This window comes from Crocodylus siamensis, chromosome 4, assembly GCF_052110815.1.
Source record: "Crocodylus siamensis isolate JL-2025a chromosome 4, ASM5211081v1, whole genome shotgun sequence".
Taxonomy (NCBI): Eukaryota; Metazoa; Chordata; order Crocodylia; family Crocodylidae; genus Crocodylus; species Crocodylus siamensis.
In genome coordinates, this window is record NC_143398.1 from 161,096,422 (window position 1) to 161,114,133 (window position 17,712).

A 17,712-nucleotide genomic window follows, 5' to 3' on the forward strand; every position below is an offset into this window, starting at 1 on the left:
GGCTCTCATTGGCGGGCAGGCGCGCGACTCGGGTACGGATTGGCCAGGCCTCGCCGGAGGGGGCGGGACCTGTAGGGTGGTGCCCGGGCGGCCGAGGAGGAGGAAGATGGCGCCGTGAGGGGGTCGGAGCCGCCGCCGCCTGCGCCGCAGCCGGGTCTGTGCCGCGCGCTCGGGCGGTCGCGGGCAGGGAGAGGGGGAGGGGCCGTGCGGGGCGGGGCGGGGCGTCGCGGCAGCGCGGGCGGGCGGGCCCGGGGTGGGGGCGGGGCGGGGGCTGCCGGGGCGGGAGCGGCTCCGGGCGGCGGGACCGGGACCCGGAAGGGGCGTGGGGCTACGCGCCCCGCCCCTCCAGCGGCGCTTCCGGGCGCGGGAGCGGCTCCCTGGGGCTGCACGAGTACGGGGTGGGGTAGCCTGCTCCTCGCGCCCCGCTCTCGGGGTGGGGAAAGGCCGGAGCTGCGGTGCTGCCCTGCCCTGCCCTGGCAGCACGGGGACCCTGGCGCGAGGAGTTGCGGGACACCGAGAGCCAGCACGGCTGTAGCTCTGAGAGGAGCCAGGGCTCCCAGTTGCTCACCGACCCCTTCCAGCTGGCGGTCTGGAGATGCCGTCTCTAGCAGGGGGTGGGAGGTGGAGCCCAGCCCGGACCCAGGGCCGCCTCTGGCTCTGGGAGTGAATACCAGGTACCCCGTGTGTGGTTCCAGATGGCAAGTCCAGGAGCCACTGGAATAGGCCTTTTGACCGGGGGCCTGAGCCCACCATGGACAGCTATAAGCCCCTGTTGGTGATTGGAGCTGCTAAGGGCATATCACTGATTACTTGGGACAAAAAAACAAAACGGACAGGAGTGAGGGTCTTAGTTCATAACAAGCACACCAAAGGGATGCTGAGTATAGAGCACCAGACAGTGCCCGCTGGCCATTGAATGAGTCCGAGGAGTCAGTGGACACTACCCAGACATGTGCATGGATGAGAGACAGGAGAGCGGCCCTGCAGTCCCCAGGGGTCCTTCCAGCCGGGAGCAGGTGGAGCAGGACCGGATGAATGTGATGCCCACTCCAGTCGCTCCAGGACACACTGGGTCTGGAACGTGGGGCCAGTGCATGGGCCTGGACCAGTACCATGTCACTCCTTTCTCCCACAGAGCCAGATGAGTTTGAGACCCCTGATCGTGAGAATATTCAAGGGATGGGGGCTTTCAAATGGATAATCTATTTTTCTTTGTAATCCTCTGTGAATCACTGAAGTTTCACATGTATAGAAGTGGGCAGACTTTTCCGTGTCCTTTGGGGATATTGGTAGAGGTGTATTCATTAATAAAACTAGCAGTAAAGGATAAGTAATAGGTCAGAGTGAAGAGCATCTGTCTTTGCAGCGAGGATTAGTGAGCCTTTGGAACAACTTACCTGGGGTTGCGGTGAACTATCCATCGCTTTTAGGTCTAATGAATCTGGGCTGGATATCTTTCTTGAAGAGATGCTGCAGCTCAACTAGAAATTAGAGCTTGATGAAGAAACCACTTAAGTTATGCAGGACATCAGGGTAATTGATTGTAGCGGTCCCTTTAGGCCCTGGTGTCTGTCAGTTTTGTTTCTCCTCTGCTAGTTGCCTGCATAGGAAAAGAGTGAAAATAAAACATGTATCCTTCGATGCATACAACATAAACACACAGGACAATTATTTTTCTGTAACTTTTTACAAGTTTTAATAGTATAAGGCAGTAGCTAGTCTTGTTTTTTTACTGGCAGGCCAGCTTGGGTCTGACGCAGGCTTGTGCTAGGACCTGCTAGCTGCCACTGCCACTTCTCCCCATCAGTCAGCCTGGAACACACATGAAGTTCCCTGTTGCTGCTGCTCCTTCTCCCTGCCACCTGGCCATGACCCCTTTTTCTTGTCAAGCCTGAATTGTGCCCCTCAGAATGTAGAGCCAGATCTCTGCTCACAAACTGTGTGCTTACTACTGAAGTAGATAGAGTACTGAGTATCTTGTTGGCATGAAGCAAATAATAAATAAGCATTCTGGAGGGTATCATCTGAGTAATAAAAAGGATTTCTCCCTGCATTGACTTGTGGTTTTAATTGATCTTTTTGAGTTTTCTGAATCTGCTCTCTGACCTCAGTAAAATTGTCTTTCTGACACTGTAAGAGAGGTAGGTTCTTCTGCTATCCTTCAGTTGTTTGACTGTGAGACAGTTTAATATAGTTTTCTTTCTTGGTCTTTGTCCTCAGTAGGAATGGGACCATGATAGCTAAAGCAGTGGTCTGATTTGGGCTTAGTCAGCTCTAGGCAGGTAGAAAGGACTTTCCAGGCATTAGGGTACTAACGTGGGGTCAAAACTGTGCCACGAGCTTCCAGTATGACCTGGTTCAGTCATTCAGCTTTTCTCTGCCACATCTATCAAATTGAGACAGTGCCTCTTTAATTCACAGGGAGGTTGTGAGAATAGATATACTCAAGATCGAGGCATTTCAAACATTACAGTAATGGTGCTAGATGGGTACCTAAGTTAACTAGATCAGTGACAGCTGCACAATGCGCCACTGAAATGGGGCACTGTATCTTTGTGAAGGAATCTGCCCATGCTAGTCAGATAGCAGGATGTGGGACATGTTTTGATACTGAGAATCAAGAGCTGCCTTTTATAAGCATTTGCCCTTCTGTCACAGGTTTTTCCTGCTACAATGAAAGTTGTAGTTCTAGAGCAGTGATTCTCAGCCAGAGTGTTGCAATACTGATTTGCTGCAAGATGCTCTGCAATATTAGCACTGTTAGGTGAGCAAACGCATACATGATAAACAAGATAAACCCAGAGATTGCCAGTAGGAATCCATAGGGTCAAAACCATTCTGACCTGGTGTAGGCTTTCTGACCTCTTTGCAATAGCAGAATTGCTCTGTGATTTTTTTTGTGTACTTAAGAAGCAAGTTAAAAATAATAAGATCTCACATTTTCTTAAGAGGGGCTTTGAGTCTAATGTGGGCTGCCTAAAACAGTTTGAGAATCACTGGATTAGAGGAAAGCTCCCTGATAGAGAGCCAATTATGGTTAGGAAGAAAGAAAAACAACTCTTCGCTTTATATTTTTTATAGACTATTGAAGATAATGGCACAATTTCAAAATAAGTAAATTCTTGTGACAAGTGAAGGAGCCGCCTCTGAAAAAGCCTACCAATCGTGCTGGTGCGAATGTTCCAGCTGGCTGCTAACAGGCATTACTACTGGCTGGAAATGGGTTCTCATTTCCTGGCGCGATTGGTAAGTTTTCTCGTTCTTGTTCTACAGCTTGATTGTTCAGATTCCAGTCTTGGGTTGTCCCCAGACATGTCACAAACTGACATGGTCTCTGAGACTTAATCAGCCTGCCTGTTTTTAAAGATTTCAGATAACAGGGTATCTTACCAGTTCATAGTGCCCCATTTTAGTATCGCAGGGTATCTGTTCTAATAACTTGATAAAAGAACCAGTGCTCCAGCCAACACTCTTCAAAATATCCTTCTTTCATCATCCTCTCAGTGGAGCAAAAGGAAGGGATAAGGAGGGTATCATTTCAGGCTGTGTGGCTCAGTTTTCTCCTGGCAAGATACTTTTTGCATGGAAGGGTGCTCATGGCAAGCTGGGAGAGGGTGCCTGGTGAAATTTTGGGTTTATGAAGCAGTGCCCTTCAAACACCAAACATTTTGTTTGGCACTCAGCTGTCTTTGTGGGTTTGTAGAAAGGCAGACTGATCCTCAGCTGTTCACCGACATCCCCTTGGTGAATAAATGGGTTGCTCAGAGCAAATGACAATGAAATGATTTACAAATTATGACTGGTTGCCAAAGGGTAGCTGCTTCTGCATGTCATAAGGGTCGGTAGCCCTCAGGAACATAAACTAGGAACCAAATATTCTAATAAATTACAATCTTGTCCCTAAAGTTTGTATTGGTTTGATACCTGAGCTATTGGTAGCTAGGTTTAGGCAGCCATACTGCCCTGAGAATACATTTATATTTTGCTGCTTCTTCAAACTATAAAACTGGTGCCAGGAAACATTCAGCAGAAACTGTTAGTGAGACATTTACTTGGGCTTCAGATGGCAAATGCAGGGAGAGAGAATGTCTCCCTACATTTATTAGCATAATTTATTTCAATGGATTAGTAGATCCCACCCCCTTGTCTGTCTGCCAATCTCTCCCGCTCTTGCTCTTTCTCATTTTTGGCGCACTTAATATTGCTCTTATTTGCAGTCAGGGCTCTTAATCCTTAGCAGTGCCCTAATTCTGCTGGGAAGGGGGGTACAGTCATTGAATTTGGGCAGCTGTACAAGCCTCTGGCTTTCTGGGAAGAACATGTCCTTTCATCAAAGGCCAGCCAGCTAGCTGGGTGCAAACATCTGATACTTCAGTCTCCAAGAAGTTGCCGCAGTGAGTGAGAGCAAGTGACTTACAGGGAATGGCTTCTCTTTTATAAGAGTTGATGCAAATAATTTTCTATCTAACGATGTCCCAGACTCCTGGGACTCTACACTGACTCTGGGGATTTATGCACTTGGTCATGGCAGGCTGTGAAAAAGTCTTCACTTGCTTTGGAAGGAACCTGAACTCTGCCTCCTGCTCAACTGCCTGCCTTTGGAAGGCAGACTCCTTGGCGACTTGGCTTGTATCCTGAAAGCTCAGTTTTCTTGCTGCTCTCTCTGCCCAGTGAAAGGCTGTGCACTGCCCAGAGGGAAGTTTTCTGTTTCTGGTGACCCACATTACTTTTGTAGACCAGTCAGGGCAGCACAGGGCAGCCAGTCCAGCAAGGAGAGGGAAGACATTGCAACATTACTAAGTGTCCATTTTCCTTGATTAGTTTAATTGCCTGGGAAATATATAAATAACCCTTCTGGCCTGGAGCTATATTAAGATCTAAAGACTGGCTCCTGTGTTAACTAAAGCATTGAGATACACTGACTCTTACTGTCACGCCTCACATTGATAGAACACTCTTACTTTGATGAAGTTGCCAGGTGTCTGCATTCGCCTCACCACCCCCTCCCGCTCAGCACTGTGTAAACGCAGAACAAAGAGACTCTCCCTGCTCTAAAAAAAAGCTTGCAAGCCATCTCTAAGCCAAGAGACTACAGGTGGATGCAGAACAAGGAAACACAGAGAAGCACAAGGAAACAGTGACTGGACCATGGTTGTCACAATGGGCAGTGGCTTCACCCTAACCAGTGTTCAGATTTTTTTTTGGAGTTATCATGAGGAATGATTTTAAGGAGAACAATGGGGTAGCTTTGAATAGGTGGCTCTTCCCATGCACTTGAAAAGAATGCACTAGTCAAGATCTGTCCACCTGGGTCTGAGCTGCCATATACCTGATGCCACATGGAACCCAGGGGCTGCAGAGCCCTGGTTCCCTTTCAATAATGCATTATTGCTCTTTTTTCTTAAACTGAGGAGACAGAGCTGGGGAGGTGTTGTGTACCTCATGGCCTCACCTTTGTCTTGTTTCCTGTTGTATAGAAATAATACCTGCTGTTATGTTTCATGCTTCCCACTTAGAGTGTCTTCCCCCATGTTGCTGCTTGGGACGTTAGGTGCAGTTCATGGGTAGTGTGGATACCGCAGCCCTGGTTTGTCTGCTGTGGATCAGAGGCTGTGACCACACAGATACTATTCTATCCTTCACCATTGTGCTTGGAGCTGGCTAGCAAAGTTGCAGCACAACCTGCCTCCCCATATCTAGGTCATCCCAAAATTGTGCTATTGAAATCCCAATCCAGTTTCACTGTGAACGGGTTGCTTTTGCTCACAACAGCAAAGTGAAGCATACTGGAACTAAATGCTTCCCTTCCCCATAAGCTAGGAGTTGGATCCTCCATGGCATGCATAGGACTCTCTTCTTGGACTTCAAAGTTTTCTCCTGCTTATGGGGCAGTAAGCACTTCAGGTCTTGTCCTCCCTAGCAAAAAAATGTGCGTTGTTTTTACAACTAGTGCATTAGTGATCTTGTATTACTAGTACAAAGCATTATTGTGTGTGTATTGCTTAAATTGCCTGTTGAGGAAAACCAAAGGCTCTCTAAGGATTTTCTTGAGCTCGTGAAGCCATGTGCTGCTGTCTCCTTGCTCAGCTCTTATTACACATTAGCTAACGTGATAAAAAACCCACATACTTCTGTGGTGTGGATGCCCCTTTGAGTTGGGGTTGGTGCAACAACAGTATTTCTTACAGTGGATGTCTGAGGTCACTACTGCCTTTGTCCCCTTGAGATGGGATCCTGGCTGCAAAGGGCTCCTACCAATGAAAATGTTTTATTGAAGCCACTTTGTGGTTTCAAGATCATCACCGTATGGAATGAACTTTGGAGTGTGGAACTTGTTCCACTTGACATTTGTCTGTGCTTGTGATATATATAATTTGGTTGGTCTATAAGGTGCAAATCTACTCTGCCTTCTACTTCCCAGCCTTCCTTTTGAGCAAGAGGAGTTTGATAGAATACCATGGTCCCTATTTTTTGCACCCCTTTCCTGCCTCCTCTTACCTCCCTACAATTCTTCAAGCAGGGCCCTTTAGAAGTGAGATAATAAAATGGAAGTTCTGCCCATGCTGGAGTTTAACCCACACTGAGTCCAGAAAATTATTTTCTAGCACAGTTTCAAATTGTGTTTTTTGGCTGGTCCCTGCTGAGCACCAAAAAACCTACTAGCTGTGCTTATGCAGTAGTTATTGTTTTGGCTGGTACATTGTGTTATAAGCCATATGAGGTTTAATCTCACGATCGTGCAATTTGAGCTCGTTGTCAACCATTCTTATTGCTCCTTCAGTCCAGTTCATCTCTGTAAATATCACAGTACTGTCTTCTTGTCAGCTTCCAGGATTTGAGTCTTTATATTTTAAAAAGCTACCCGAACATCCATATTCCTCAGGCATCCATAACTCCCCTTTTCAAATCAGTTGTCTTTCAGCAATTGTAATGCAGAGAATTTGGGCTTAGAAAAGCTCTCCCTGGCATGTTGTCTAGGTAAATATTATCATGCTATTGAGCCATACAAAGAATGGTGAGCGAGGGAGACCGGGGAACTTGCCAAAGGAAATGTCATGCACAAAATGTCTTTCTAGGCTAGGACAAAAGATCCTGCAAATTCTAAGCATTTCCAAGGGTCTTTCCCTGACTTCCCTGTATTTTAGCCTTTAGAAGAGAAATCTTTTAGCTGTCCTGCCTGCAATAATAGCCTTCATCATTCACTGGTGTCTCGCTGGAGTCTGGAGAACAATGCAGGCCATCGGACTGAGAATCTGTGAATTTGTCCCACTGCACTCAGGAGGGTGTTTTATGGAGAAGCCAGATTTTCTCTGTTAAATGCAAACTATTAACTATATCACTGCCTGGCTATCAAACAGGATGCCTCCAGCCATTATAGTATTTGTCAGGGTTGGATGCTAGGTAGCAGGAGTATTGTGTCCAACTCTATAGAGCAGGGGTGTCAAAGATATGGCCCGCAGGGCATATCTGGCCTTCAGAGCCCTATTGTCTGGCCTCTCGTGCTGCCCAGGAGTCTTAGATTGGGACCCATGCATAGGTTTGGCACGTGCCAGACCAGCCCTGCATGCTGCACAGGGAATGTGGGGCCAGTATGGTGAGCATTGCTGATGGTTCTGGAGGCTAGTCCAGGGTCCATGCTGCTGCTGTGCTTCAGGCCAGTCTCAGGCACATTCTACCAGCTGTGCTCTAGACCAGTCTGGGGCATAGGCCCATGAGACCTGATGAGTTTGACACCCATGCTATAGACCAGTGGTTCTCAAATATTTTTGTACCATGACCCATTTGTAAACATTGATGACCAGTCCTAAACAAGTAAATAGTTTAAATAGATAACACACAAGTATTTTGGCCCCAAAATACTTATTACACACTGCAAATTAAAGCAACTCAGCAGTCTTAATTTAGAAGACAGAAATAAACATAATCTCTAAATGCTTCAGTCAGGTATGCCACTTATGGGTAGGTAAAGCGTGCTCCATCTTCCCCTTCACCCCCACTTTGTGTTTGCCACTGTAATTCCAACCTCATCCTGTCCCCTGGACTATTCTTTCTTCTTTTTCTAACTCCACTTGTTCCCCTGCCTCAGCCCTGGCTCTATTGAAACCATCCTCCCTGCCATGTGTTCCTTTTGCATGAAGGTCTGCAGCTGTTATTTCCTCCATGCCCTTGCGTACAGTAGCATTGTTCTTTCAGTTTCCCAGGCTAGTACTACCAGCAAGGTGATTCCAGCAGTTTTTTTTATTCCCTATTATTCTATATACACCATGACTTCTAAGTGCTCCACACTGAAGTACTCGACCCAGAATGGTTTTCTCTTCATTATTGAAATGTTACCCCTATTTGATATTCCCAAGGTTTAGAATCCAACAGGTAGGAGGCAGCAAGGTCTATTAGACAAAGTGCAGGTGTGCAGGTGTCAAGGTGTCTCCTTATCTCTGCTGCCAAGGTGCTGTGTAAGGTGGGACAGGTCTTCACATCTCTGTTCTCCTTCCCATCCATTGTCTCCCCAGTCTGTTTAGATTAGCAGACATTTAACAGCAGGGATTATCAGTCACTTCCTCTATGATTACACAGCACCCAGCAGAAGAAGGCCCACTTCTCAGCTGAGGAGTCTATTCTGCTGCTGCTGCTAAAATACAAGTAAAGAATTGGGAGGGAGGAGGGGTGCCTTACTATTTCCCCTGTGTCATACAGTCTATTGCTGCTGTTTGTTGGCTATGCCAACTTCATATTCTCTTCCCAAATTAGCAAAGATACATGCAAAGTCCAAAATAACTGATTGGAGGAGAATATAGAAGTCCCGCTTTGTATAATTGAGCCATTAGTTAAGTCACTGCTGGGCTCTTCTAAAATGGCCTTGACATGTCTGAGTTAGTGAGATGCCAGAAGGCAGAGCCATTATGTGATATTTGGGTGCAGGGGCCAGACCTGGGTAGCGATGAGGCGTGGGTAGTGACAGAAGCATAGGGGTTGTCTTTCTTATTTTCAGCATTGTCTCACTTTTTCCTGTGTGTGCTTCCTTCTTGCAGATTCAGAGGACAGTATGGCTGCCACGGCTGCAGTCAGCCCTAGTGAATACCTGCAGCCTGCTGCATCGACAGCACAGGTGTGTACAAAAGCAGGAACTGGCTGTGCTGTTAGGGTCATGGGCACATTTCATTTTCCAGCACCCTCGAGATGAGTGTCTCCTGCAGAACTTTCTCCTTTATCTGCAAAGTTGGATGATGTTGATTTAGGAGGAAGGCCAGTTCTTTAAATGCACCACTGGACACTGCATCTCCCAGTCCTGCCACTGACTCTCTCTGTAGTCTTTAAGAAGTAATTTCCCCTCTCTGAGCCTCATTTTCCCCGTCTGCTTAATGAGTTTGGTAATAGCAGCCCCTCTCAAAAGGGATCTGTGTGGCTAATGCACATAAAATGCTTTAAAGTCACAAATGCACACAGAGGATGGAGTTGTACCAGTATTTCAGGGTTCTGACAGCTTTGCAGGGACCATAAAGGCTTGTTTTATAGCTCACCTGACATCTGAATCTGATGCCTTGCTGCAATGCACGTCTCTCATTCCCATCTCCTTTGGTTCTTGCAGGACTCTCAACCTTCTCCACTAGCCCTGCTTGCAGCGACATGTAGCAAAATTGGTCCTCCAGCAGTGGAAGCAGCAGTCACTCCTCCTGCCCCACCTCAGCCCACTCCTCGAAAACTTGTCCCAATCAAACCTGCACCACTTCCTCTGGGTTCCAGTAAGAACAGTCTTGGAATCCTGTCGTCAAAAGGGAACCTCTTCCAGATCCAAGGGTCTCAGCTTGGGACCTCATATCCTGGGGGACAGCTGGTTTTTGCCATTCAGAACCCAACCATGATCAACAAAGGGGCCCGGTCATCAGCAAACATCCAGTACCAGACAGTCCCTCAGATCCAGGCTGCAGGAGGCCAGACCATCCAGGTGCAACAGAACCTTGCCAACCAGATTCAGATTATTCCCGGAACCAACCAGGCTATCATTGCTCCTTCCTCCTCTGCACACAAACCTGTGCCGATCAAGCCTGCTCCAGCACACAAGGGAGGGGTGTCATCAGGGCAGAGCGCAAGCAATGTAGTCAAGTTAACTAGCGGCAGCAACGTGACACTCACCTTGCCTGTGAACAACCTGGTTAGCAGCTCTGAGTCTGGGACACAGGCACAGATAATAGAGAGCCCATCAAAACCCAGCAAAAAGACTAGAAAGAAAGCTATGTCGCCAGCTCAGACAACAGCCATGGCTGTGGCTGAGCAAGTGGAAACAGTGTTGATAGAGACAACAGCAGATAACATCATCCAAGCAGGCAATAACCTGCTCATCGTGCAGAGCCCTGGCTCAGGCCAGCCAGCCATGGTCCAGCAGGTTCAGGTGGTCCAACCCAAGCAAGAGCAGCAGGTAGTACAGATTCCCCAGCAGGCCCTGCGAGTGGTCCAGGCAGCCTCCGCCACACTCCCCACCGTCCCTCAGAAGTCCTCTCAGAACTTTCAAATACAGACAGCTGAACCAACTCCTACCCAGGTACTGCATCTTGTGGACACATCACTGTCTGGGAGATTCTACCTTTGATTACTGACTCAATGCCAACATTGTGCGTGTGTGTGTGTGAGCATTTGCACATATGTGTGTATATATGAGGCAGGGCAGCTGAGGGGTATTGCATGAAGCAGAGATTTTCTGCAAGAGGTTCTGTTTCTTGAAATGTCCGGGCAACTTCTCCTTTCAGTCTGTCCAGATTTCCATATTTCATAAGCTTAGTGAGTTGATGTGTCACAATAGAAGCTTTGGGTTTGTGTCTGTCTGTTGTACAGACAGAGGCTGATACCACTAGTATGTTGCAAGCAACCAGCGTAGATGCTTTCCAGTGTATTAGAAGCCTTTCTTTTGACAGATGCTTCCAAGACTTCTGATTTTACCTAATCTGCTCCTGTCTTTTGACTAATTAGTTTGAAGAATCTAGGGCCACTACCATGCTGGGAAGGTAACAACAATATTAATGCCAAAAATGCTGGATGTGAGGGGTATGTTGATTGCATTTAACTCCTCATGAATTGTAGGCTTCTGGTCCAGTCTGCTCCAGTGAGGTATGACGTTGGGTATCGTGGTCTCAAAGGCCATTGCTCTGGCCCCATGGGTTTGGTGGGACCATCTCTGTACTCTCACAAAGCTATGGCTGGTCTGAACCCTGACTCTCCCTCCCTTCAGATCTATTTCAAAACACCATCGGGTGAGCTGCAGACCGTGCTGCTCCAAGAAGCCCCAGCCATGACAGTGGCCCCATCTGTCACCACCTGCAGCAGCCCTGTATCCCGCAGTTCCCAGACAGGAGGAAGTAGCAAAAAACCAGCCACTCGCAAAGAGCGCACCCTGCCAAAGATTGCTCCTGCTGGGGGCATCATCAGCTTGAACGCAGCTCAGCTGGCAGCTGCTGCCCAGGCTATGCAGACTATTAACATTAATGGCGTTCAAGTCCAAGGCGTACCTGTCACCATCACCAATACTGGAGGTGGGTACTGGGGATCTGATTGGGAGCTGGATGGTAATGGGGAGAGATGGAACAGATGGAGTTCCTAGAGCTTTAATGTTCTGGAGAGGCCGTGCGTCTCCTAGCTCAGAGGTAGCCAACCTGCAGCACAGGTGTCACAAGTGGCAAAGGTAGCTTCTGTGTGTGGCACGTGGAAGATCAGAGAGGGACCAGGGAGAACAAAGCAAAGTAGCAGATTGGGCAGGTAGTGCAGGGGAGGAAGAAGAAAGCAGAACAGTAGATGAGGCAGGGAGCACAGAGCAGGGAGCAGAAAATAAAACAGATCAGGTAGAGGAAGGGGGTCAGAGTGGTACTTGGGGATGGTGCAAGGCTAATTTGTGGCATGCCTGCCAAAAAGGTTGGTTCCCTCTGCCCTAGCTAATAGCACAAAAACCAGATATAAAACTCATAAGGCAATCCATGGGGCCCTTACACTTCTGTAGCTCTTTTCATCCCAAGGGAGCCCAGAGTGTTTCTCTGTATCTCTTCTAGGCAGCAAGGCTTGCCCAAGTCTCTTCCTAGCAAGGCATTGCTTCAGATTAGTTAGTTATACTGAGACCCTGCTGTTAAAAGTGGCACTTCATAGCCTTGCTAAGCAACAAAGTTAATCAAGGCAAGGATTGATAGTTACAGGTGTTTCAGATCCAGGTCTTGCTCTACTCATTCCTGGACCAGAGCTGGGTTGGAGGCAGGTAACAAGGATAGCTCCCATTTTTCTCTTACCTCTCAGGACAAGAAGCAAATGTTCTGGGGAGCTGGAATTCCTGCTTTGTTTCTAGCTGAACTGTAGCAGGAACTTCACTGAGATTTCTTCCTGATTTCTTTTGCCCTTTAGCTCCCACATTGTTTTAACCAGCAGCTAACGAGAAAAGAATGAGTGCTTAGACCCCTGTGACTTCTAGGCCCAAGAAGCCTGGGATCCCACCTTTCAAGTGGGGTCAAGCTTCAATTTTTAAAAAATGCTAGTGGGGTGTGATCTGTCAGTTACTAAAATCATGTGGGAAGCATACTGCAAATGCATTGCCAGTAGTGAGATCAGCCAAATGCTTTCAGGGCCTGTAGCATTTTCCAAGAACTGGTCATTCTTTAGTGATTAGAAAGAGGCCATAATTAATTCTGAGTGCTTGTGAATCCTGTAGTGTTATGGTTTCTGTTGGGAAGTACTCATGGTAATACTTATCTCCTTTGCTGTTCAGTTCTAGGCACAGTCCTGGCACAGTCCCTGTGTTGCCTTCTTGTGGCAAGTGGATTTCCTAGCAAAGAAAAGCCTAGCAGCCTTTGGGCATATATGGGGAGTAGAAAGAGAGCTGTGAGGCTTATAGAGTTACAACTGAGAGATCACAGACACACCACTCCTCCTGTTCCAAGATTGCAGTGCTGGCATAGATGCTTTCTCTCACAGCAGAATAAGAAGAGCAGTGCCCCTGTGGTACACTCCACTGCTGCTAGCCTTTGCCTTTCCTGGTGTGGCAGATCAACTCATTGCCTTCAGTGGCAGAGATCTGCATTTCAGAGCTCAGATGCAGTGGCTTTTGCTTCAGGGAGCAGAAGGAAAGGAAGTTATGTCTGGGGAAAGTTTCTCTGCTCTACGTTTCAGAAAGACCTGCTGGAGTTCAATGAGTTTTCCTCAGCAGGAGTTGACAGGAATCCCAGCTGGATTCTTGAGTTGGAAGCTGTTCTCCCTTGCCTGGCTGAGCTAAGTCAGTGTGAAATATGAGCTAGTATGTTCCTGTGTTGTTCAGCGAGCTGCTGTGTTCAATTATTTTTGTTATTTTTTTATTGCTTCTTTGCATAAAACCGTGTCCTCAGAGAAGCAAGCAAATGAAAGGCCATTGACAGGTGTTCAGCCCCCTGCACTGTTCGCTTTGATATAGAGTTTGCACAGGGAAGTACCAACCCTAGGCAATGGAAGGAGGTAAACTTTCATCTCTGGGGTCATCAGTTCAAGTTCAGCCCTGAGACAGTGAAGCTAGCTAGCCATTCAGTAGTTGAGATGAGTTAATAGGTGGTGGGTCCTGATCAACTGCTTGGTTGGCTGTCCTGGTGCTGAAGCCAAGCACTGAAGAATCAGGAGCTTCCACCTCCCTTCTAGCAGGGAATTCCCCGTGGTCAGTGTGGACCATCCTATGGAGAAAGCTTTGCATTGCCTCACCTTTACAAATGGCTAAAGGCCTCCTACTGGAGAGGGGCTGGTCTGGCCTGTCTTAGCTACACAGGAGGAGGTTAGATTTCAGTTGTCTGCCTGGCCCTAGTAGAGCGATTCTACCAACATTGACAGCAGTTTTCTTCTTTCCAGCCCCCATCATGTTCCCCCTGGCTCTAGCACAAAGCCCTGGCATGGCCCAGGTTCCTACATCCTTGACACCGGAGTATGGAGCGGGCACCTTAGGGTTCTGGGTAAGTTCCCGAGTTTTTTTTTTTGTAAATATATTGCACGTTTTTTCAAAGTTTCTTTTTTGTTTCCTTTTCCAATCATTCCCCACCCCAAAGGGTTAAATAGAAAACTTTGAAAAACCGCACAGTATATTCAGAAAAAAAAAAAGGGGACTTATCCGCCCCTTAAAGGGGCAGCACCATGGGAGTGGGGGGAGTTCCGGGGCCATTGTGAGGCTGCATGCTGGGGTGGCACAGAGGAGGCAGGACAGGAAGCCTGGGAGCACCTTTAGGCATCACAGTGGTATCCTTTCCTTGTATTGCTGCATAGCCTGCATGAGGAGCCTGAGGAGAGAGGAATGTGGACAGCACCAGTAGTAAGGTGTCTGCATCTCCTCGTGGAGGGTGGGGGGTCTTGGAGGAGGCACCAAGGAACATCTTGAATACCTCTATCCCTCTGCTTCTTATCCACAGGCCAGCAGCAGCTGACAGTCCAAAACGTGTCTGGCAACAACCTGACCATTAGTGGCCTGAGCCCCACCCAGATCCAGCTGCAGATGGAGCAGGCGCTATCTGGTGAGATCCAGCCTGGGGAGAAGAGGAGGCGCATGGCATGTACATGCCCCAACTGCAAGGATGGGGAGAAAAGGTGAGTGGGCTGGGGAGGGGAGCAGGAAAAGGCTCAGACCTCCCTCCTTCCCCTCCCCTCCTGCACTGTCACTGAGGGTAACACTCCCTGGCTGCCTCTCCCTCCAGGTCTGGGGATCAGGGGAAGAAGAAGCACATCTGCCACATCCCCGAATGTGGCAAGACCTTTCGTAAGACCTCGCTGCTGCGGGCTCATGTACGCCTGCACACAGGCGAGCGACCTTTCGTCTGCAACTGGGTCTTCTGCGGGAAGAGGTTCACACGCAGTGACGAGCTGCAGCGGCATGCCCGAACACATACAGGTCTGTAGCCCACTCCCCTTCCCCTCTGTGGACCTGCCTCTCTCCCTTGCTCATACCTTGTCCAACACTCCGGGTAGTACTTCTGCCTCATGCACCTCCTGCTTTGCTGAAGGAGCCATCAGGAGGTGGCATCTGAAGCTTATGGGGTTGGTCTCTGCTGCCTTCAAATTGCCCCAGCCTAGCATGACCTTCTGTTGTCTGTCCAAGGGGAAGGAGGTCTGGGCCTTGGAAAGGGCTATCACCTAGGTGTCATCTTCTGGGTATGAAGCAGGCAGTTTCATGGGTACGTTGAAGGGTGAAGCATTTAAGTCTTCAGTGCTGTGGGGCATGCCAGGGGCCTGCTTTTCAGCAGCAGCCAGCACTGGGCATCCAGGCACTGACCATAGCTCTTGTTCCCCACTCCCCTGACAGGTGACAAGCGTTTTGAGTGTGCCCAGTGCCAGAAGCGCTTCATGAGAAGCGACCACCTGACGAAGCACTATAAAACCCACCTGGTCAAGAACTTGTAGGGCCAGTGACAGAAGTGGGGCTACCTGCTGGCCCGTTAAGTCCCTCATGAAGGGTTCCTGCAAGGGTACAGCATAGGGAATGCACAGATGGCCAGTCTGGAACTCGGCAGCCCTCATCCCACTCCTGGTTTCAGCATCCTCGTGGAGGTGTCTGCACAGGGAAAGGAGTCAATGGGGTTGTCCTTCCACAGAGGCCATCCACTCTGCTGCGCAGTCCTTGGGAACCCAGCTCCTCTACTTACAGAGTATGTCAGACCTGGACATTGATTGCACAGGCCACAGCACTTAGGACCGGGGCAGAGGAAGGGACCTCCGTTTCCAAAGGAGTATGCTCACATGGGCACGAGAAACAGAACCACCTCTCACTGTGCCACAGGCTGAGGGGGACCCACCAGCAGCACTGGGCACCCCTTCCAAACAGGCCTTGTGCAAGTGGCACAAGGATACCATCGAAACTTTCTCACGACAGTCCTGCCTCCCCCGTGCGCTTGGGAAGCTTTGACATGACAGAGGGGGGCACCACTCCATGGACAGGCTTGGAAGAGGCCACCTGGCATTCTGCAGCACATTCCTACTTTATATTTAAAATGTATAAATATCTATAAATATCTATATATATATATATAAAAATATCTATATATATATAAATATATATAAACTCCTTTGAAAAAGTCCTTTTTTCTATGGAGATTGTTGCCTTACGCTCCCAGTTCCCAATTATGAACACTGTGTAACGTGAGTGCTTCTTTATTTTTATTTAATTGCTCCTTTTTAATAAGCTGCCATTCCCTTTTCCTCAGATCCTTTCCCTGCTGAAGTTTATTTTACAATAATGAAGAGGGTTTTTTTTCTCCACTGGTTTATATATACATCTATATATATAGATATCTATCTATCTATCTATCTATCTATCTATCTGTCTGTCTATATAGATAGATAGATAGATAGATAGATATCTATATATATATATATTCCCCTCCCCCCTCTCTTTTCACTTCCAAGTGGCATGGCATTTCACTTCAAATCTTGAAACTGTCAATCACCCTTGATACAGAACCCCCCCATCCCAACTGTGTATAGTGTATATTGTATCATAGACTATATTGCTTTTGTGGTTCCTACATGTTTCAAAAAACATATGAACTGTTATTTTTGAGCTTTTAAATTAAAAACAAATCCACTTTATTTTTTAGTTGTAACTGCTTGAGGTATGTTTTATGAATTAGGTGACGGATCTGTTATTCTTTATTAACTATGTAACTGGTTGGCCAGCATGGAGTCAGCCAAGAGGCTTTTCTTTTTTCTTGCTAAATAAATTTAGTCACCAGCAGCAAACCCAGCACAGCATTTGAACCCAAGGATCCTTTGTCTGAGAAGCGTGGTGTCTGGTAAGCAAGAACAACTGTTGCTGTGAGGAATCATGGAGTGCTTGATTAGTGGGGCTGGTCAGTTGTTTGTATAACTAGCAGCTAGAGAGTTCCATAGAGCTATAGACCCATAAAGACTCTCTGCTCTGAGGAGCTTACATAGGCTGCTATGTAGACAAGACCAAGGTAGAGAAGGACATAGGAATAGAGCCCACTAGGTCAGTGCTTCACCCCATGGACCATATTAATTTACTTGCATTTAGCCTCATCGTGCTAAGAGCTGTACATAATGTCAACAGTCCTTGTCCTCAAGGGGTCTAGAGCTTTTTCTACACAGTGAGTCATTCTGAAGTTGCTGTTTCAGAATAACTCCCTGCACAGACAGTTTTCAGACTAGTGTATGCAGCAACTCATGGAATTCACCACAGGAGGTTTTAGAGGCAGATAGCATGGCCAGATTCAAAAAGGGACTAGACAAATTCATGGATGATAGAACCATTAATACCTATTAAACAGAACAGTCAAGGGTGTGTCCTCTGGCACCTCTAAACCAATGATGGTGGGTACCAAGAAGGGTATGGATTATACCAGACATGCTCCACACATATTTTCTCTTGTCACTATCAGAGACAGGATAGAGGGCTAGATGGACCATTGGTGTGACCCAATATGGTGCTGCTTGTATTATGTTAACAAGACTGTCCCCAAACAGAGTTATGTTGCATTCTAAGCTTGTGCCGCACCTATTGCAAACTCATTTCTGAGTGTAGGCAAGGTCTCCCAGTTAGTAACCTGTTAGCTTTCATCTTTCAGAGCTGCTTATCATCACACCTCCCAGCAGACACACACTGGCCTAAAAGCCTTCTGGCATTACATCCAGCCTTAGTTGTGGGTCTGCAAGTCCCTCTGTCTGGAGATGAGATGAGCTTTACACTGACCTGCCCAACCTTGTACCATGACTTGGTGATTCCTT

At 47.7% G+C, this 17,712-nt stretch overlaps 1 protein-coding gene across 3 annotated transcripts; it reads left to right on the top strand.

Moving 5' to 3' along the window:
• The first annotated feature begins 81 nt into the window (after positions 1-81).
• SP2 (Sp2 transcription factor) lies at positions 82-16,744 on the top strand. Of its 3 annotated transcripts, XM_090044622.1 has the most exons (8): positions 82-154; positions 3,082-3,246; positions 9,030-9,106; positions 9,587-10,537; positions 11,222-11,522; positions 14,388-14,562; positions 14,670-14,863; positions 15,275-16,744. In XM_090044622.1, the coding sequence occupies exons 3-8, from the start codon at positions 9,044-9,046 to the stop codon at positions 15,370-15,372; spliced, it is 1,782 nt and encodes a 593-aa protein (XP_089900748.1). In that variant the 5' UTR covers positions 82-154; positions 3,082-3,246; positions 9,030-9,043; the 3' UTR covers positions 15,373-16,744. The 3 variants fall into 3 exon arrangements, with proteins under 3 accessions (XP_089900748.1, XP_089900747.1, XP_089900749.1); XM_090044621.1 differs by lacking the exon at positions 3,082-3,246; XM_090044623.1 differs by lacking the exons at positions 3,082-3,246; positions 14,670-14,863; positions 15,275-16,744 and adding an exon at positions 13,837-13,937 and having other exon boundaries at positions 14,388-14,553.
• Positions 16,745-17,712: the final 968 nt, after the last annotated feature.

Bases quoted from the DNA above. Each gene is read 5' to 3' on its own strand.
- SP2 (XM_090044622.1), top strand. From the start codon at position 9,044: ATGGCTGCCACGGCTGCAGTCAGCCCTAGTGAATACCTGCAGCCTGCT. The intron at 9,107-9,586 runs GTGTGTACAAAA...TGGTTCTTGCAG, and splicing joins CTGCTGCATCGACAGCACAG to GACTCTCAACCTTCTCCACT. The intron at 14,563-14,669 runs GTGAGTGGGCTG...CTCTCCCTCCAG, and splicing joins TGCAAGGATGGGGAGAAAAG to GTCTGGGGATCAGGGGAAGA.